Genomic DNA, 22354 nt, shown 5'->3' on the forward strand with positions numbered 1-22354 from the left:
CTCCAAAGCAGACTGGGGCTCTTCTCTTCCAGGGCTACCTTTCAGGATCAATCCTTCGCAAGATGCGATAGTCAGGTCGCACACCTCACGGAAGTCATTCTCACTGCTGCTGAATATTCCAGCCCTCACACTACTTTTTCTCCACGTCCCGTACCGGTCCCCTGGTGGACCGCCACATGTAGAGACGCTTTACGTGCTCGTCAACGTGCTTTACGCACCTTTAAACGCCACCCTACGATGGCGAATTGTATTAAACGATTACGTGCGCAGTGTTGTCATGTTATTAAAGGAAGCAAGAAAGCCAGCTGGGCTGCTTTCACAAGCTCCTTCAACAGTTTTACTCCTTCTGTTGTCTGGGGGTAGACTGCGCCAGCTCTCTGGCACTAAGGTCCACTCACCAGTTTCTGGCTTGACGGTTGTGAATGACGTCCTTGTGGCCCCTGAGGATGTCTCCAATGCCTTCGGCTGATTTTGCGTAGAGGTTTGGAGCTCTGATCATTACCACCCTGCCTTCCTCCCCCGAAAACAGGCAGTGTAGGCAAGGCCACGTAACTTCCGCTCCTCGAATCGTGAAAGTTATAATGCCTCATTCACTATGCGGGAACTCGAAAGTACACTTGCCCGGTCACAGTCCTCCACTCCGGGGCCTGATTCTATTCATATTCAGATGCTGAAGAACCTTTCTTCTGCGGATAAAGGTTTTCTTCTTCGTACTTATAATCGCACCTGTATTGAGGGTCATGTTCCCATATGCTGGCGCGAATCTATTGTTGTCCCAATTCCTAAGCCGGGAAACGACAAGCACTTGCCTTACCAGCTGTGTCTGTATGGTGATGGAATGAATGGTTAACTCTCGTTTGGTTTGGCTGCTCGAATCTCGATGCCTACTTACCAATGTACAATGTGGATTTCGTAGGCGCTGCTCTGCTGTTGACCATCTGGTTACCTTGTCGACCTTTATTATGAATAACTTCTTGCGGAAGTGCCAGACAGTGGCTGTGTTCTTTGATTTGCAGAAGGCTTAAGACACCTGTTGGAGGGCGGGCATTCTCCACACCATGCATACATGGGGCCTTCGCAGTCACCTCCCTCTTTTTATTCATGCATTTTTAATGGATAGAAAGTTCAGGGTACGTGTGGGTTCTGTCCTGTCAGACGCCTTTCGCCAGGAGAATGGGGTGCCACAGGGCTCAGTTTTGAGCGTAGCTCTCTTCGCCATAGCAATCAATCCAATAATGGATTGCCGCCCAGCTGATGTATCGAGCTCCCTCTCCGTGGATGATTTTACCATCTATTGCAGTGTGCAGCGTACATGTTTCCTGGAGTGCTGTCTTCAGCGTTGTCTTGATCGTCTTTACTCCTGGAGTGTCGCCAATGGCTTCCATTTTTCTGCCGAGAAGATGGTCTGTACTAACGTCTGGCACTACAAAATAGTTTCTCCCACCATCCTTACATCTCGGTCCCGTTGCTCTCACATTCATGGAGACAACAAAATTTTTAAGTCTTACATTTGACAGGAAACTTAGCTGGTCTCCACATGTGTCATATTTGGCTACCCATTGTACCCCCTCTCTAAATGTCCTCAGTGTTCTCAGCGGTACATCGTGGGGAGCAAATCGAACCGTCCTACTTCGCCTATATCGGTCGATCGTCCGCTCAAAGCTGGATTATGGGAGCTTTGTATACTCCTCTGCACGGCCGTCCATCTTACGCCGCCTCAACTCTATACAACATCGGGGGATACGTCTTGCGATCGGAGCGTTCTATACTAATCTCGTCGAGAGTCTTCATGCTGAAGCCGGTGAATTGCCACTAACCTACCGACACGATATACTGCTTTGTCAATACGCCTGTCGGCGATTATCAATGGCCGACCACCCTTCTTATCTTTCCTTTTTTGATGACTCTCTAAACCGTCAATATGGGTTGTATGTATCTGCCCTGCCACCCCCTGGAGTTTGCTTTCATCGCCTCCTTCAACAACTTGATTTTCCACTCCCTGCAAACTTTAGAGTGGGCGAGAGCCGAACGCCACCTTGGCTCCAGGCTCAGGTTCGTATTCTCCTTGACCTCGGCTGGCTCCCAAAGGAGGTTACCCCAGCTTTGGTATACCGCTCGCGGTTTGTCGAACTTCGTTCGAAGTTCATTAATACAATCTTCATTTATACAGATAGCTCTAAGACCAATGACGGTGTTGGGTGTTCTTTTATTGTCGGGGCAGACAGTTTCAAATGCCGGGTCCATGGCCATTGTTTGGTCTTCACAGCTGAGCTCTTTGCCCTCTACCAGGCTGTTCTTTACATCTGCCGCCACTGACATTCTGCTTATGTCATCTGCTCTGATTCCCTGAGTGCCATCCAGAGCCTCAGTGATCCGTATCCAGTTCACCCTTTCGTGCACCGGATCCAACGCTCTCTTCAGCAGCTGGCAGACGACGGTTCTCTGGTTACCTTTATGTGGGTTCCTGGCCATGTCGGTATCCCTGGGAACGAAGCTGCAGATGCTTGGCCAAGAATGCGGTCCTCCAGCGTCTGACAGCTTCTTGTTGTGTGCCTTCATCTGATTTTAGCAGGGTCATTTGTCAGCGCATTTTATCGCTGTGGCATGCCGATAGGTCTACACTTACTGAAAACAAGCTTCGGGCCTTGAAACCTCTCCCCACGACTCGGATGACCTCTTCACGCCCTTCTTGGCGGGAGGAGGTTGTTTCGGCCCGGTTACGAATTGGACACTGCCGGTTCTGCCATCACCATCTGCTGACAGTTGCGCCAGTGCCATTCTGCCCATGTGGGCAATTGCTGACGGTACGCCACATTTTAACGTCCTGACAGAATTTTAATACACAGCGCATTGATCTTGGCTTGCCATGTACTCTGGATGAAATTTTAGCGGATGACCCAGGAGCAGCTGCTCCCGTTCTTCGTTTCATCCACTTGACAAACTTGTCCAAGGACATTTGATTATGATGTTCTCTTTTAATCCCTTGCCTCTTCATGTGCCTTTTATAGTGTTGTCATTTTTAGTTGCTGTTTTAACATTGTGCCTCGCAGTGCATTCATAATTTAGTCTGGGCACTAATGACCACTGTAGTTGTGTGCCCTAAAACCACAAAAAAAGACAAAAAAAATCCTTTGGTTGCTCTGTCATTTTCTGGGATTGTGTCCTCAGTCAGACTGCCTTTGGAATTTACCATCTTTGACACAGAATTATATGCAATTCTGTGAGCACTGGAACAGATGAGACGTTCCCCTGGTGTTAGATTTGTCTGCTCAGATTCTCTGAGCGTCCTCGGCTCGCTGACATCCGACATTTGTACCCGACACGTACAGTAACCCAGAATATCCAGGATACCCTCCTACAACTGTGGCAACTGTGGAAGGAGGTGTATTTCTGCTGGGTACCTGGGCACATTGGAATTGTGGGGAATGAAAGGGTGGATCGAGCAGCCGAGCAGGCGTGTCGTGATCCTCTGGTATTTGGTTGTGCCATCTGCCTGCGTGCTATCACCTCGCTGTTGATGTATAAAGTCTTGTGGATGGGAAGAGGAGTGGCTGGCAGTGACTGATAACAATCTCTGTGTCATCGAGCCCACAACTTGGCCGTGGAGTACTTCCTTCCAGCCACGTTGGCGAAACGAGGTCCTTCTTACTAGTCTTCGCATAGGCCACAGCACACGGATTCTTACTCCAGCGAGAGGACCCTCCAATGTGTGGTGCTTGTGGCGTGCAGATCGTGGTGCACCTGATTTTATTGGACTGCATTTTATTTGCCGACTGGCGGGGTGCGGCAGTTTTGCCAGTGGATCTGCTGTCTGTCGGAAGGAGCACGCCATCCTGTATGCTGATAATTGTGGGGGGGGGATTTGCTTGCAATGAGCTGATGGTCTTCATCTAGTAAACATAAACAGAATGAGGCTAACAAAATGAATAACCTCCCAGCTGCACCACAGTTCCTCACATACTGAAGACAGTCAGGCCTTTGCTACATTTAATCTGTTTATTATTCAGAAAGGTGTTGATGCAATTGCCGGCCTTGTCAATCGTGCTCTCGTTTACACAATGGCACTTTGCTTTTGTAGACTAGTTCTGCTTGCAGCTTCACTCCTCCAAGGGTATCCTGTTCGTGTCGAAGCCTGTCGAACGCCGAATCCCGTGGTGTTACTTCCATTGGGCTGCTCGATATCTGACTGAGGCAGAAATCTGACCTTACCTGCCTGATCAGGGAATCACTGCAGTCTGTGGGGTGGTGGTAAAGGTAGATGCATTGTTAGTGCCCACATTCACTCTTTTTCTCACGTTTGATTAGGAAGTAATGCTTCCCTTCGAGATCAAAGCAGGCTATGAAGTCTTGACAGTCTTTCTGTATCTTGAAAACCTGAAGTGCTGATACCAGTCTCATCAATACAACCACACTTTAATGTCCTTTCGACACCCGGCAAAGTGTGTAACCTGTGGTAGGGGTGCACACGAGGGCGACTGCCTTGCCTCTTTCTCACTGCTGTATCAATTGCAATGGGGGCCGTGCAGCCTCCTCCTGAGAATGCCCTATGTATTTTGACAAGTGGGCCATCAGGAGATACAGATGAAGGGGTGAAGGAAAATGGGCTGTTCAATTGGGACGACATTCGTAGTCAAACCGTGTCACCGAACATCTGTCTACATCACCCCTTTTTGTTGCTTACTGATTTTAATGCACACCATCCCCTTTCGGGCTCTTCCAGGACCTATCAGAGAGGTGCCCTCTTGTCTGACCTTTCCAATCAACTGAACCTTGTCTGCCCTAACACTGGAGCACCCACATTCCTTTCAGACTCCACGCACTCCTATTCCCATTTGGACCTCTCGTTCTGCACTGTCCAGTTTGCCCGTTGCGTCGAGTAGTTTGTTGTGACACGCAATTGAGCGACCATTTCCTGTGTGCTATCGGTTTCCTGACTCCTACCCCACCTATGTGTAAACCAAAGTGGCAACTTCAAAGCAAATGGGAGGCTTTACTCCTCCCATGGCGACTTGGGGTGAACACTGTTTCCCCATCTGTGATGACCAGGTAGAATACCTTCTTAGCGGGAGGAGGTCGTTTTGGCCCGGTTACGCATTGGACACTGCCGGTTCAGCCATCGCCATCTGCTGACGGCTGCGCCGGCGCCGTTCTGCCCATGTGGGCAATTGCTGACGGTCCGCCACATTTTAACGTCCTGTCCGGATTTTAACACACTGCGTCTTGATCTTGGCTTGCCATGTACTCTAGATGCCATTGTAGCGGATGACCCACGAGCAGCTGCTCGCATTCTTCATTTTATCAATTTGACAAACCTCTCTAAGGACATTTGATTATGCTGTTTTTTTTAATCCTATGCCTGTCAGTCTGTCTTTTATCGTGTTTTCCCTTTTAGTTGTTGTTTTAAACTTGTGCCTAGCGGTGCATTCTTAACGTAGTCTGGGCGCTAATGACCATTGAAGTTGTGCGCCCTAAAACCACACAAAAAAAAGGGGGGGGGGGGGGGGGGGTAGAATACCCCACAGACATTATCCTTACTGCTGCAGAATATTCTATTCCTTGTACTTCACCTTCACCTTTACTATTCCGTGTCTCGGTCTCTCGGCGGACTGTGGTGTCCCGTAACACAATCTTGTGCAGAGATGTGCTCTCCGTGTTTTTTAACTGTCATTGCACAGTGACTTACTATATTTGTTAAAACAGTTGCATGTGCAGCGTCATTGCATTCTTCGAGATAGCAAAAAGCTAATAGTATTTTTGTTATTAGTTCTTTTAACTGTCGCACTCCCTCTTCCTTCGTGTGGGCGAACATCCGGTGCTCTCGGGAACAGAGGTCCGTTCCTCCAATTTCTGGCCAGGCCGTAACAGTTGATGTCATAGTAGATACTATTACCTCTTGCAGCTTAGCTTACAATAAAATAAGGTTTTTCAGGAGTAACATGTAAATGCTTCATAACACTTCAATTACTAGCTCCCTGATCACAAACGACTAATTTTGGCTCTAGGTTTGCATTTTGCAATAAAATAATTAGTTCCTGTAAGAGTCCCAATAAATCCGCATGTTTTACTCCTGAATTGGACAAAAAATATGAAACAGGCAATTTCCAGTTTCTGTAGATGCCTCTAATCGTAAAAACAAGTGCATAATTTGCAGGAAGTGGTTTCCTTTACCTATCACCCAAATCTTCCAGACCTTCTACTAAATCGAGATCTTTTGCGTATTCCAGATGATGCATTATCGGCATATCATCAAAAGATACTACACATGCCTTTTCTAAATAAGTTTGTGCCTCAAATTTCTTGCTAAGTTGACTAAAAAGTTTTTTGTTAAACCCTGGTAGAAATTTTGTGATGCCAATCCATCGTCTAATTGTGGACAGTCCAGGTAATAAGATACCCAATTTTCGCAAAAATTTATATGCTGCAGGAGATTTGTAAAAAAACATCAGAGAGAGATTTTTCTCAATAGGAGACCACGGACGTGTTTTGCTCTTGCACTGCATTGCAGCCAGTGCCCTGGAGTAATCAGATGGGAAGCAGAAACTGCTTAACACATGGGCAATATTATTTGAGCTCCTACAATGCAATGATCTACTCTTAACTTTTGACAAGTAGGAAGTTTTGTTTTCAGTGATCTGTTCATATTATATATTTTCTGTTTCAGTTTTTGCTTTCTAGGAGTATCCTCATCATCATGACGTAGCATACAGAGTTGTCTTTTAACCTGTTTCGCAGGCAGTGTTATGATTTCTTTCAGGTCTGGAAATGGTTCACACTTCTGTGGTGTTGCATTTGTTTCTACCAGAAGGTGACCAGCTGCACTGTCTGTTCTCCTTGGAATGTTCACTTTCAGTTCAGGTGATGACAAACTATTCTTGTCACTAGTTCCCTCACATACTGCTGAAGAACCAGTGTCAGATGTAAATTTTACAGGAACTGCTGTGTGTATAAGCCGTTGTTTCGTACTGCTCGTGAATGACTTTTCATCAAAATGGACATCACACAGCAGTCTATTGTGCAGTTTTTCTGGGTCCATATACAGCAGTTTGACATTGCCTGTAACAATAACTATCTATCAGAAAAATAAGATATATGTATATACCATTAACACATTTAGTAGCTCAGTTTACATTAGCATGATAGAAAGGAATCTTTCATTAATTATTTGATAAGAGAGATCTTTGTGTGCAACCTTTTTTGGACTTTAAATATTATGATTAATTCTGGGAATGTGGCTCTATGGCATTTTAAGCCTGGTCAACACTGAGCGAACTAAAACAGGAACAACTGCATTTTCATATGTGTAGACGAATTTGAGCAAACGATATTCAGTTGTGTTTGGTTCGTAAACTTTACTCGGTGCCCTCAGTGCCTCTGAAGTTCCTGCAAAAGTTAAGAAACACGTGATTTCTAATCTTTTCTGTGTGACATTACTTGCTTTGTAATTAAAACAAACATTGCCTATAATGTTGTTTCCCCTTTAGTGCTTAGCTTTTCACAGTGAGAAACAATTAAGTAGTGAAAGTATAATATCAATGTTTGCAAGTGTTTGCGTGATGAAATGCTGATTCTGTAGTGTTCAATTCCATTCACTACTGCGAGACAATAACATTGTCTTTTTCGGTACGCATTCGGTAGTGTTCATTAATGTTCAGCTGGCTGTCAGTTTTTAAGCAAAGCATCAAAAGAAGTTTGCCTCGTCTCCCCTTCGGCCTTGCCAGCACGGAGAGTATTCATCTTCTTGCGAACTGCTTTATGTTGCTGCTAGTAAATTTCCTCATCAGGTGTAATGAGGAGCCAGTGAAAGGCATCAACTGACATATGTGCAAATTTCTAGAATAAATCTAAAGAAGGCTGGGGCTGCAATTCAGTGTTAAGTGCACTGGCACTACTTCCAAGCGTTTCACATCTATGTGACAAATTAAGCCAACAACACATTTATTTTCCTAAGCCACTTTGTTCGCTTTGTCAAAACCAGCGGGCAAAATAATCTATCTCAAAATCAAAGATTTACATCGTAGCTCTAACTAGAAGTCTCCGTGGACAGGAAAAATGCTGCCATCCGTAAGTGCACCGCATCCACAAGATCATTATCCACATCTGCCAAGTTGCTTATCCGCATTCTCAGATATTAACGTTTTGTAAAGCAGTTTAACCCACCACTGCTCTGGAAAGAGATTTGTGCCTGGCCTGAATTTTTGTCTGCTGATGTCCGCACTCGGTTACGATGCGAATTAAGGCTTGACATATTTTAGTGACAGTCATTTCAAATTTAAATTCTTTTACTTTGCATGTAACTTATCGTAAATGATATAAGAGTGGCACAAAACGATGAATTTTGGATTGTTGTTGAAAGGGGGATGCAAACACAGTAATATAGAAGTGAAAGAGTGTTTTTCGAGCATATTTTGGCGGGGTCAACTTTGAAGAGCCACAGACGGCAAACCATAATTATGTTAAAAATTTACTTTGTACAGTTTAAAGATAACCCGCAAATTTTCGCAACAGACGTACACTTTTATCTGCAACAGTTATTACTGGGGATATCCGCACTCGCGCAGACCTGTAACTATAATTAGTGTTGTTTTCGAGTGAAAATTAAAATAGGCAGCATCTATAGTTTGCATGCTATGCTCGTTCTCTTCTATTCTACTCCCTTCATTCCAGTATAAACGCTTGGTCACACGTATAAACGAGTAGCAGTGAACATTGGTGAATTATCTATGACTACTCATTTGCAGCAGTGTAAATGAGGTTTGACACTCGTTCACTTTGTTTGCTCTAGTATATACCAGGATTTACAGGGATCAATGACCTAGCAGTTAGATGACGGCTTTATTCATTTATTTCACTGTTGCGATTTCAGCTCTAGAGCCATTTTCAAGTACCAAGGGAAAGGTCTTGTAAGGTAATGCTTCTTAAATTGTTTACCAAATGTTACCACACTATGCTTTGCTTTTGGTTATTCATATCTTCATATCATTCATATCTTATATTGGTTTCAGTTTTCACATTGCACAAAAAAATGCCTCTACAGCCAAAATTACAATAATGAAGTGAATAAACAGTTTAAAAAAGTCCAAATCGCAGCAAAGATTTCATTTAAAAATTATATGATATGATTCTTGTACGGGAAGGGCTGCCACGTTATATCAGAATATAAGATTGACAAAATTTAGATAGGATCGAATGCTTAGGGCTCTTTATTAATTCTTACTCGTAACTAATTTATTGATTTACCCGAATTTAAAATCCACTCGCGTAACCTTTTTTTATCTTTGACGGGAAATCTGAACATTTTTAATTCAGGATTTGTTCGTCTACTCCTTCCACAGTTGATATACTCGCAGGCCCTCTGCATCATGACTCGATCCACTACCACCAGTACTTCACAGATGCCAAATAGTGGAAAGCTGCATGCATTCGGCCGATGTTGCCACATATTTCACAGAATGGAGTGCCATCTAGTGGTTGATTCTACAAGTAAGGGTGTGATGCTGTTGCCGCCTGGTGGCCGTTCCCTGACAAGGGTTGCCTGCTAGACTAAGCGATCGGGCAATCTGTTTCTTACGTGATCTGGGGTCCCACTCTAAATATGCTGAGGGTGTCACTGATGTCTTCACAAACTGAAATTATTCTCCACATCTTGTCCAGAAACAGGTATCCTTCATTTTGTTCCCCAGTCACCTACCATCCCTCAAATAACCACTGGCCAGTCGGCCACTCCTCTCATGACTTGGTACCACTCGGGGCTGAAGCATCTGAATCACATTCTCTGCCACAGTTTCAGCTACTTCTAATCATGCCCTGACATGGAATCATCCCCCCCCCCCCCCAACCTTTTCAGAGTGGTATTCTGCTGCTGCCCACCCGACCTACACAATATCTTCGTCGGTCCCTACCTAACCCCGTGCCCCACAGCTCGTATCACTCCAGTAGACAGAGGGAAAACCTCCCCTATACGTTGTCCCACGGAAACATACTCCAGTCCTGTAACAGTCATATCCTCCCCTGTTAAAGGTAGTGCTAACTGTGAAAGCAGTACCACTTAGCAGTACCACTTGCTGCAACCACAGTACAGTTGACAGTGACCATTCATGGAGACAGACAGTTTGTTAGTGGTTGTGCCTGTTGTATAATGCTGACTGTCCTTTACCTTCCTGGTGGGTCACACCTCAGACAAAAAAGATGTTATTCACACCTTGGTTGATAGGGCTTGCAAAATTTTATTTACAATACGAGGTTAACCACATATGGTCACCCATTAAGAACAATGGTAATTCTACAGAGGGGGAAGATCGAGCTCTACACCCTAAGAAGAGAATTCGGATCAGTGAGGAACAGTTGCCACCTGACGGTAGAGTTTATTTTCCATTTATTAGTAAGATTACACGAAGGGCATTTGGTAAGTAATGTGACTCATCTTTCCCTGTCCAGTTTCAGTTGAAAAATACAGAATGTGTTGTGGGACATAGTGGAATACTTGTGCTTTGGCCCCCGTAATTTCGTGAAGTTCCAGTAGGTGATGTTGCTTATACGTAGCCTTCAAAATGTTGTCTGTAGCGGCGGTGCATTCCAAGTGGAGAAAAGTCGTTGAGCTTCTTTTGGCACAAAACTGGATCATTACAGATACTCCTATGTGCTTGCAGATGTTTACGGTGACCTGGCAGTGAATAAAAGCACAGTGAGTTGTTGGGTGAGATGTCTGTCATCGTTGCAATGAGGCTGTGCAACCCTGTCTGATCTCCCACATGCTGACCAGCTGCACAAATCTGTGCTACCCTCACGAAACTGAAGAAATTACTTAAGCGCGTTCTTACCCACAAAAATGCAGTCAGTCTTGTCCTTCTCCTTCTCCGCGACAACACAGGGCTTATACAAGTCTATGTATCTAAGAGGTCTTCCTCGACCACGGTACGTTCCAAATTTCACATCTTCATATTTCCATCTGTTTATCCCAATGGAGGATGCACTCTGCAGAAAGCAGTATATGGATGACGGGCAAATTATTGATGCAGCAAGACATTGGCTCAGATGTCAACCAATAGTGGTACCTTGCAGGTACACTGGCTCTCACAGTAAGGTGGCAGAAGGCAGTCACATTGAACAGTGATTATGTTGAAAAATAGGATTTTTTAGCCAAAAAAAGTGGGGAATAATATGGTGTATTGGAATCCTGAATAAAATCAACCTGCTTTCAGAAAAAAGTGTGGCATTACTTATTGTATCCCCCTTGCACTGCAAAAGTTTGGATGATTATGGACTTGAAACTATTTTCAGACCAACCAAAAAGTTAAAAGAATATTTAAGAGCAGCAAAAGATATGACATCATTTTGGCTTTTGGCAACACTTGTATATAAAATTCCTTATAGTTGTGGACTAGTACATATTGGCACCACAAAAAGAAATAAGACCGATTTAGGTGAACGTAAGAGGAATTTGCGTGTGAAATATAAAATGGATAAATGGACTGCAGTAGATCATGCGTACCAAGAGGATGATTCTGAAATAAAATTCAGCGAGAGGTGCTCTCGTAGCCCACTTTACTGGTCAAATGTTTGATAGTCCTGTCCGTATATTCGATACTGTGTTGAGTTCCAATAGCAGTTCATTGCTTCACCTCAGAGGATCTCCCTTGCAACTGGACATGAAATGTTGGGGAGTCAGGATACTGACCACGACCTTTCAGCCCAGAAGTTTTAAGTGGAATTAGTATGTTCTATCTGTAGTCTCCATTATATATAATTTATCTAATTAATATTTTTTATTTTGTATGTTAATGTGTAGATATCTTACAGAAATTCTTATTTTTAATGGTTTCCCACTGTTTCAGAATTGATGCTTCTAAGGATCAAGAAACAAAAGAATGGGTCGACCCATTTGATATGACGTGCTACAGCCACGGAGAAAGGAAGATGGTGTAAGTATTAACTGTCAAATTACATTGAAATAAAATTTGCTGTTTATATGGGAGTAATAAAGTAGGCAGATATCTGCTCGTCTTTGCTATGGTATTGTAAGAGCTGACTAAATTTGTTTTCAGTGTGCAAGGTTATGGATTTGAGATTATAGGTGTTGGCTCACAAGTAAAAATTTAGTAATTGATTTTACTTCACAACTGTGAGCACATTAAATATTTTTGTCACCTGTGCCAGTGTAACATTAAAATACGTATGAGCTTTTTCCCTGAAAATGTGGTATAGCTGTAAAGCTACAAGGGACAGAATTGCTGACCAGTACTTGTTTCATGAAGTTAAGTCTCCTCTTAGCAAGATTTGGTGTGATTCGGATATAACAAGTTTTAATTGATATTTATATTGATGACCTGGAAAATTCTGTACCAATTTCTAATTTTGAAGGACCATGCTCTCTCCATACATGGTGACTTACAATTAGGTCTGTTTACATGAAAACTATGATTTTTGGATAGATGAGAACTTGCTACTTTCAGTGTGTTTGATACTTTCTCCAGAATCTCTGAATACTCTTCCCACCTATCAGTAACAATGAAAATCATATTGGCACAGAAAGTTACTCATTTAGGCAAAATCTTCAGAACGACTTACCGAAACGTGAGGATGAATGCACACACTGAGATACGGAGGACAAGCTGGTACCTATCGACTCTGTCTACGGCAGTCACAAATTCTGCCTTACTTTGTGAGACGTAACTCTCAATAATTGCACATCACGTCACAGCTAATGAAGTGTATCGCTATTCTGAATTTTTATGATGTTTCTGGATGCTGTAGCTGGCGGAGTGGGCATCACAATGTCTACACTTTTCCTCGTCTACATCTGTACTCTGCAAACCACTGTGAAGTGCGTGGCCGAAAGTGCACCCTGTAGTACCAGTTACTGGAGTTTCTTTAAATTCCATTCACGTATGAAAGAATGGTACTTTAAAAATGTGTTGAAATTTAATAATGTCCTCAATCAGTGTGGGAGCAATACATAAGCGATTGTAGTATATCCTTAGAGTCGTCATTTAAAGCTGGTCCTCATAATACTAAGTATTCTTTTGCGTGATGGTTTGTCTGTCTGTCTGTCAGTCCAGTTTCTTCAGCATGTCTGTGACACACTCCCACAGGTCAATGAATTTGTGCTGCCCTTCTCTGTATGCATTCAGTATCCTCTTTCATTTGACATGCATTGGAATTTTGTTGCAACTATCATACAATTCCACAGTTGTTCTAATATTAAGTTTCTCATGGAGATTATTGAAAGATTTGTCAAAAAAACCAGTTGCAATTCTGGTTGTGTGTAAAGGCCGTAGCAGTACCAAAGCTAGTGCCCAGGTACTTACAGTCAATAAGAGAAATGAAACTGAGGTTCGTAAAGCAAAAGCATAACTGCTGAACTTACAATCGAAGTAGTGCCCCAATTAAACTGTTGCATCGGCAGGCTGCATGGAAGCTGTGGGTTGAATTATATTTTCAGTTAAGTTAACCCCTATTTTAACCATAATATATTGTAGATCCCTGAAACAAAAAACTTCGTACACTAGTTGAGTGAAAGCACAGGTGGCAAAAATGATCAACAAAATTACCATTCAGTCTTAAGTGGTTAGACAAGATAGCAAATGAAGAAGTGATCCACAGAATGAGGGAAGTTAAGCTTATCCAACACAGAAGGAACACTTGGGTCAGGGATCTGCTGAGATGTGGCAGTATCACTGAAGGGACAGTAGAAAGAAGGAACAAGAGTGAGACTGGAAGACATCGATAAGATCACAGGATACCAGCTGCACCACCGCGTATTGCTCTCGAGAGGACCTGATAATTGAAGACCTATGAAGAGGATTAAATTAGAGGATCATGTAGGCTCAATCATAGATATAGCCTGTGACAAATTCCGGTTCAGTGGTAGGTTACTAGGAAAATGCAGTCCATCTGCATTGGAGACTTAGCTAGTTTTTTAGTTAGTTTCACTTTCCACAGATCATTTGCATGATAAATCTTAGTAATATCGAATGAATCATCGAATTCACATTGCAAATTAGTATGTAAATATGGATATATGCTGAAAATTTATAAGGTTTGTTTTTAAATATACAGATGTTAGTTAGTAATTGCTACGCACCACCTTTTACACATCACAATAGTAGAAATTCTATGTAATGGGCATTGTCAAGTAGTAACTTTTCAGTTTGTTTCCAAACTGCATACTAAACACTCATGTGACGCAACGTAGAAAATCACTAGTGTGTGGGGGGGGATTCGTACTGAATAGGGCTAATGAGGCATACTGAATGTATGTAGAGAAGGGCAGTAGCAAAGATCACAGGTTTGTTCCGTCCACAGGAAAAGCTAAGAAACTGAACTGACACACACATGAAGATAGATAGAAACTATCTACATATAATACATACATATCTACACCTATACAGCCGGCTGCTGGTGGCAGAGTGGTTCTAGGTGCTTCAGCCTGGAACTGCGCGACCGCTACGGTCGCAGGTTCGAATCCTGCCTCGGGCATGGATGTGTGTGATGTCCTTAGGTTACTTAGGTTTAAGTAGTTCTGAGTTCTAGGGGACTGGTGACCTGAGATGTTAAGTCCCATAGTGCTCAGAGCCATACACCTATACTCTGCAAAGTACAGTGAAGTGCACGGCAAAGGGTATGTACCATTGTACCACTTGCTAGAGTTTCTTCTCGTTCCATTCACATTTGGAGCACAGCAAGAGTGATTGTTTGGCTGCCTCTGTGTGTGCTGTAATTATTCTGTTCTTATCCTCACAATCCCTACGAGTAATACAAAGGGGTTTGGAGTACATTCCTAGAGTTGCCATTTAAAAATAGTTCTTGAAATTTTGTTAGTAGACTCTTTCGGGAGAGTTTACATCTATCTTAAAGAGCATGCCAGTTCAGTTTCTTCAGTATCTCTGTGACTCTTTCCCATAGATCAAATAAATTTGTGAGCATCCTTGCTGCTACGTTCAATATCCCGTTAGTCCTATTTCGTGTGGGTCCGACCTGACACACTTTGGCAATAATCTAGGACTGGTCACACAAGTGATTTGTTTATCAATCTCCTGTGGAGACTGGGTGCACTTTCACAGTATTCTATCACTAAACCAAACTCTACCACTTGTTATATCCGTAACTAAGCCTATGTGATCATCACATTTCATATCCCTCCAAAGTATTACACCCAGATACTTGTAAAAGTTGGCGATTCCAACAGTGACTCATTGATATTAGTCAGAGGATGCTATGTTTTCTCATTTTGTGAAGTGCAATTTTACATTTCTCAGCATTTAAAGAAAGTTGCCAATCTTTGCACCACTTTGAAATGTTGTTAAGATTTGACTGAATATTTATACAGCCTCTTTCAGACAGTACTTCAGTATGAATAACTGTATCATGTGTAAAAAGCCTGAGTTTACTATTGTCTGCAAAGTCATTAATATACAACATGAATGGCAAGGGTCCTGACGTTTTTCCATGGGCTATAAGTAAAGTTATTTCTACATCTGACAATGACTCTTCATCCGAGATAACGTTCTGCGTCCTCTGTACCAAAAAGTCCTCATTCCAGTCAAAAATTTCATGGAGAAAATTATTGGCGCACGGTAGCTTTGAACGCAGCTTGCCCACTTTCAGTGGATGACCACTTATCCAGAACACCGTTGCTTTTGCGTACTGATCTGTGTTGCACTTCCTGTGTTTGGGCTGTTCACTGTTTCTGTTTTGCTTTTTTCCACAATTCAGTGCACTGTCTTCCTATTTTCATGCTTTGTCTGTGTTCAGTTTTTGACAGGCTTTCACTGGGCCCTCTCACCACTAAATCTCTTGGGGGAGGGGGGGGGGGGTGTGTGTGTGTTTGAGGTGATGTGGAGTTTCCCTTGTGAGTCAAATGCTTTTAGGAAATAAAGAACTACAACATCTATGTGACTGCCGTCATCCAAATTTTTCAGTACAGCATGTGAGAAAAGTGCAAGTTTGGTTTCATGTGATCCACACTTTTGGACTTGACACAGCTGCTATGTTCATTCCATTGGTCATATTCCATCCAGGCTTTTCCTTAATCATATTATGGTTGATTGCATTTCAAAGAGCTTTACTATTGCAGTATGAGAATGCTGTGTTTGTCATTCGTGTTTACTTCATAATAAAAAAAAAAAAAAAAAAAAACAACCTGGTGCCACAGTGACTAAGCCTGAATAGACTACTTAACACATCAGTAAATTTGACACTTCAAAGTCCAGGAGTTTACACAAAAGACAATGCTGCATACAGGTTACGGCAGTTCGTAGAGGAAAGTTTCTCCCCATCATGAGCTGTCCTTTGCAGTATCCCGCTGCAGGTCTGGGGGTTAGAATAGGCCTCGAGGTATTCCTGCCTGTCATAAGAGCCAACTAAAAGGAGTGTCTCATGTTTCGGCGTTTATGTTATGATCCCCTGTCGGTTTGACCTCATCTTTCTAAATTTTCCCTAACAGCGAGCCAATTGGAAAAGGGCGCCTTATTTGGTGCAAAATGTCCATCGTGCATTGAGATCTTTAGACCACTTTCTCATTGTCGCATTTGTCCCACTCATTCTCTATCTCTTGGGCAAGGACACCTTCCTGGGTGCGTTTTCCACCGTGCATTATGCAGTGTCGCCTTCTGTGCCGACAATGACCATATACTTCTTAGCACCTCATATCCAGCACGGTAGCCAGTTCGTTGTGGTGGGGCCGCCATGTACCATGTTGGTTGTAGCCCCCTGACAACACAGGGATCACTCTGCTGATGCCTATGCCATTAACTCCCCACATATGCCATGGAGTAGAAGCCGACCTCCCAGGGGCATCATGACTCGTGGCAGTGGCCATCCTGTCAGGTGGCCCTCGCTGAGGCTGGGTAGTGCCTGTGGGCAGGGCCCCTGGTCAGGGCGGATGACATGTGGATGAAGCATAGAAAATCATCTCTTGCTGGTGGTCCACCACCAGCAGTCTCTAAGTGGGCAGACTAACGTCAATGCTAAGAAATACGACCCCCAAATCGTTCCCCTCCCTGGCCACACCATGGGAGGAAAGCCAGGCTAAGGATGGCAGTGAAGCTTATTCACCACGGTACCTTGTATGTACGAGAGTTAATGGGGAATCTTTCCTGTCCATGAAGCCTCAGTTTTTTTTGTGGAGCATTTGGAGGACAAGTTCGGGGAGGTGGAGGGCTTGTGCGAAATGCGCTCTGGGTCAGTCTTGCTAAAATCATCATCCTCTGCCCGGTCACGGATATTACTCGCTTGTGACAAGTTGGGGATATTTGTGTTACCATCACACCCCATAAGAGCTTAAATATGGCCCAGGGTATTATATTCCATAGGGACCTTTTGTAGTCTGAGGACGAGCTGTGCGCCAATTTAGAGTGGCGAGGTGTTCATTCTGTCTGGCGTGTCTGTCGAGGTCTGAGGGATAATCGGGTTGCCACCGGTGCCTTCATCTTGGCCTTCGAGGGTGGTTCATTGCCTGAGAAGTTTAAGGTGAACGTCTGCTGCTGTGACGTGAAGCCATGTATCCCTCCCCAATGCCGTGCTTTAAGTGCTGTAAGTTCGGCCATGTGTGTACCCGCTGCACTTCCAGCGTCACACGTTGAGATTGTGGACGTTGATCACATCCAAATACTGTATGTGCCCCACCTCCCATCTGTCTCAATTGCGGAGAGCATCATTCACCTTGCTTGCCAGACTGCAGGATTTTAGAGAAAGCGAGGAAAATCATGGAATATAAGACCCTGGACCAACTGACCTATACTGAGGCTAAGAGAAAATTTGAGCGTGTACTTCCTGTGGCTATGACATCCTCTTATGCCGCCGCTACGAGAACAGTTGTCGCCCCATCAGTTCCTTGCATTCCTGTCACCTCTCGGCACCAGAAGGCTACACCTGCCCCCTTGATGGTGGGGGCCGAGGGCTGCTCCACTTCGGGAGCAAACCACCCCCCCCCCCCCCCCCACCCCCCGACACACACACACACACACACACACACACACACACACACACACACACACACACACACACACACACACACACACGAGCGCGCGCGCGGGAAATCAGTCCCAACTTCTGAGCTGGAAAAAGCATAATTTTTCTTCAGCACCGCTTGCTAGGAAGGGGTCCCTCGGGGCACTCCCCAAGTTTCTGCTAGTGAGAAAGATAACACCCACCAGAGCCCAAAAGCAGCTGGTTATAGGGCTTCACGCTCATTCTCAGTCCCAGAAACTGAATCAGTGAAGTCGTCCTAGCCGGGGAAACCCAAGAAACAGTGAGAGATATCCAAAAAGAAGTTCCCCAAGACAAAGGTAATTGCGGTGGCGCCCATGCCACTGCTACCAAAAAGCTCTGCATCTGTGGATGAAGTGTAGATTCTGGTGTCTGCTGAGGACCTAGATCTCGCCAGACCCTCACATGCAGTTGATATAGATTGCCCAGGCAAAACGTCGGTGGCAGCAGGTGACGCTGAGGCGTAAACTGCCTAATTGAATGTTCTGTGCCTCCCAGGTCTCACGATCATGTCATCCTCCAGTGGAATTCAGCGGTTTCTCCCACCGCCTTGTTGAGCTACAGCAACTGTTAAGCTTTACACCTGCTTTCTGCATTGCTCTCAGCACATCTGGTTCCCGGCAATGCGGGCCCGTACCCTCCGCAGCTATAAGGGATATTACAGGAACTGTTGTGACTGTAATCAGGTGTCAGGTGGAGTTTGCGTTCATGTCCTATAAGCAGTCTGTAGTGCAACTGTGCCCCCTTCAAATCCCTCTTAAAGCTGTGGCTGTCAGAATAAGGACAATGCAGGAAATAACTGTCTGCAATGTGTATCTTCCTCCAGATCGTGCCATATCCCTGAATGTATTAACTGCACTGTTTGATCAACTCCTTAAACGTCTCCTACTTTTGGGAGATTTCAACGCCCATAACCCCTTGTGCCCCCCATGAACCACGGACCTTGCCGTTGGTGGGGAGGCTTGCGTGCCTCAGCGATACAGATAGCCGTACCGTAGGTGCAACCACAACGGAGGGGTATCTGTTGAGAGGCCAGACAAACGTGTGGTTCCTGAAGAGGGGCAGCAGCCTTTTCAGTAGTTGCAAGGGCAACAGTCTGGATGATTGACTGATCTGGCCTTGTAACAATAACCAAAACGGCCTTGCTGTGCTGGTACTGCGAACGGCTGAAAGCAAGGGGAAACTACAGCCGTAATTTTTCCCGAGGGCATGCAGCTTTACTGTATGATTACATGATGATGGCGTCCTCTTGGGTAAAATATTCCGGAGGTAAAATAGTCCCCCATTCGGATCTCCGGGCGGGGACTACTCAAGAGGATGTCGTTATCAGGAGAAAGAAAACTGGCGTTCTACGGATCGGAGCGTGGAATGTCAGATCCCTTAATCGGGCAGGTAGGTTAGAAAATTTAAAAAGGGAAATGGATAGGTTGAAGTTAGATATAGTGGGAATTAGTGAAGTTCGGTGGCAGGAGGAACAAGACTTCTGGTCAGGTGACTACAGGGTTATAAACACAAAATCAAATAGGGGTAATGCAGGAGTAGGTTTAATAATGAATAGGAAAATAGGAATGCGGGTAAGCTACTACAAACAGCATAGTGAACGCATTATTGTGGCCAAGATAGATACGAAGCCCACACCTACTACAGTAGTACAAGTTTATATGCCAACTAGCTCTGCAGATGACGAAGAAATTGAAGAAATGTATGATGAAATAAAAGAAATTATTCAGATTGTGAAGGGAGACGAAAATTTAATAGTCATGGGTGACTGGAATTCGAGTGTAGGAAAAGGGAGAGAAGGAAACATAGTAGGTGAATATGGATTGGGGGACAGAAATGAAAGAGGAAGCCGCCTGGTAGAATTTTGCACAGAGCACAACATAATCATAACTAACACTTGGTTTAAGAATCATGAAAGAAGGTTGTATACATGGAAGAACCCTGGAGATACTAAAAGGTATCAGATAGATTATATAATGGTAAGACAGAGATTTAGGAACCAGGTTTTAAATTGTAAGACATTTCCAGGGGCAGATGTGGACTCTGACCACAATCTATTGGTTATGACCTGTAGATTAAAACTGAAGAAACTGCAAAAAGGTGGGAATTTAAGGAGATGGGACCTGGATAAACTGAAAGAACCAGAGGTTGTACAGAGATTCAGGGAGAGCATAAGGGAGCAATTGACAGGAATGGGGGAAATAAATACAGTAGAAGAAGAATGGGTAGCTTTGAGGGATGAAGTAGTGAAGGCAGCAGAGGATCAAGTAGGTAAAAAGACGAGGGCTAGTAGAAATCCTTGGGTAACAGAAGAAATATTGAATTTAATTGAGGAAAGGAGAAAATATAAAAATGCAGTAAGTGAAACAGGCAAAAAGGAATACAAACGTCTCAAAAATGAGATCGACAGGAAGTGCAAAATGGCTAAACAGGGATGGCTAGAGGACAAATGTAAGGATGTAGAGGCCTATCTCACTAGGGGTAAGATAGATACCGCCTACAGGAAAATTAAAGAGACCTTTGGAGATAAGAGAACGACTTGTATGAATATCAAGAGCTCAGATGGAAACCCAGTTCTAAGCAAAGAAGGGAAAGCAGAAAGGTGGAAGGAGTATATAGAGGGTCTATACAAGGGCGATGTACTTGAGGACAATATTATGGAAATGGAAGAGGATGTAGATGAAGATGAAATGGGAGATACGATACTGCGTGAAGAGTTTGACAGAGCACTGAAGGACCTGAGTCGAAACAAGGCCCCCGGAGTAGACAATATTCCATTGGAACTACTGACGGCCGTGGGAGAGCCAGTCCTGACAAAACTCTACCATCTGGTGAGCAAGATGTATGAAACAGGCGAAATACCCTCAGACTTCAAGAAGAATATAATAATTCCAATCCCGAAGAAAGCAGGTGTTGACAGATGTGAAAATTACCGAACTATCAGCTTAATAAGTCACAGCTGCAAAATACTAACACGAATTCTTTACAGACGAATGGAAAAACTAGTAGAAGCCAACCTCGGGGAAGATCAGTTTGGATTCCGTAGAAACACTGGAACACGTGAGGCAATACTGACCTTACGACTTATCTTAGAAGAAAGATTAAGGAAAGGCAAACCTACGTTTCTAGCATTTGTAGACTTAGAGAAAGCTTTTGACAATGTTGACTGGAATACTCTCTTTCAAATTCTAAAGGTGGCAGGGGTAAAATACAGGGAGCGAAAGGCTATTTACAATTTGTACAGAAACCAGATGGCAGTTATAAGAGTCGAGGGACATGAAAGGGAAGCAGTGGTTGGGAAGGGAGTAAGACAGGGTTGTAGCCTCTCCCCGATGTTGTTCAATCTGTATATTGAGCAAGCAGTAAAGGAAACAAAAGAAAAATTCGGGGTAGGTATTAAAATTCATGGAGAAGAAATAAAAACTTTGAGGTTCGCCGATGACATTGTAATTCTGTCAGAGACAGCAAAGGACTTGGAAGAGCAGTTGAATGGAATGGACAGTGTCTTGAAAGGAGGATATAAGATGAACATCAACAAAAGCAAAACGAGAGTAATGGAATGTAGTCTAATTAAGTCAGGTGATGCTGAGGGAATTAGATTAGGAAATGAGGCACTTAAAGTAGTAAAGGAGTTTCGCTATTTGGGGAGCAAAATAACTGATGATGGTCGAAGTAGAGAGGATATAAAATGTAGGCTGGCAATGGCAAGGAAAGCGTTTCTGAAGAAGAGGAATTTGTTAACATCCAGTATTGATTTAAGTGTCAGGAAGTCATTTCTGAAAGTATTCGTATGGAGTGTAGCCATGTATGGAAGTGAAACATGGACGATAAATAGTTTGGACAAGAAGAGAATAGAAGCTTTCGAAATGTGGTGCTACAGAAGAATGCTGAAGATTAGATGGGTAGAACACATAACTAATGAGGAAGTATTGAATAGGATTGGGGAGAAGAGAAGTTTGTGGCACAACTTGACCAGAAGAAGGGATCGGTTGGTAGGACATGTTCTGAGGCATCAAGGGATCACCAATTTAGTATTGGAGGGCAGCGTGGAGGGTAAAAATCGTAGAGGGAGACCAAGAGATGAATACACTAAGCAGATTCAGAAGGATGTAGGTTGCAGTAGGTACTGGGAGATGAAAAAGCTTGCACAGGATAGAGTAGCATGGAGAGCTGCATCAAACCAGTCTCAGGACTGAAGACCACAACAACAAACCCCTTGTGGGGTGGCACCGTGCTTACTGGTCGAAGCAGAGATTTCAAAACTTTACTTTCTCAGTTTAACTTCTGCCTCTTAAATACTGAGGCAGCCACACATTTCAGTGTGGCTCACTGTAGTTACTCGACCATTGATTTATCAATTTGCAGGCCA

At 43.8% G+C, this 22354-nt stretch overlaps 1 protein-coding gene across 1 annotated transcript in view; it reads left to right on the top strand.

Moving 5' to 3' along the window:
* LOC124596503 overlaps positions 1-22354 on the top strand; it is a 174087-nt gene that overhangs the window by 59317 nt on the left and 92416 nt on the right. The window contains exon 3 of the mRNA XM_047135661.1: positions 11832-11918. Coding sequence (XP_046991617.1) covers positions 11832-11918 — 87 coding nt within the window. The remainder of the gene's footprint in view (positions 1-11831; positions 11919-22354) is intronic.

Source organism: Schistocerca americana, chromosome 2 (genome assembly GCF_021461395.2).
Source record: "Schistocerca americana isolate TAMUIC-IGC-003095 chromosome 2, iqSchAmer2.1, whole genome shotgun sequence".
Classification (NCBI taxonomy): domain Eukaryota; kingdom Metazoa; phylum Arthropoda; class Insecta; order Orthoptera; family Acrididae; genus Schistocerca; species Schistocerca americana.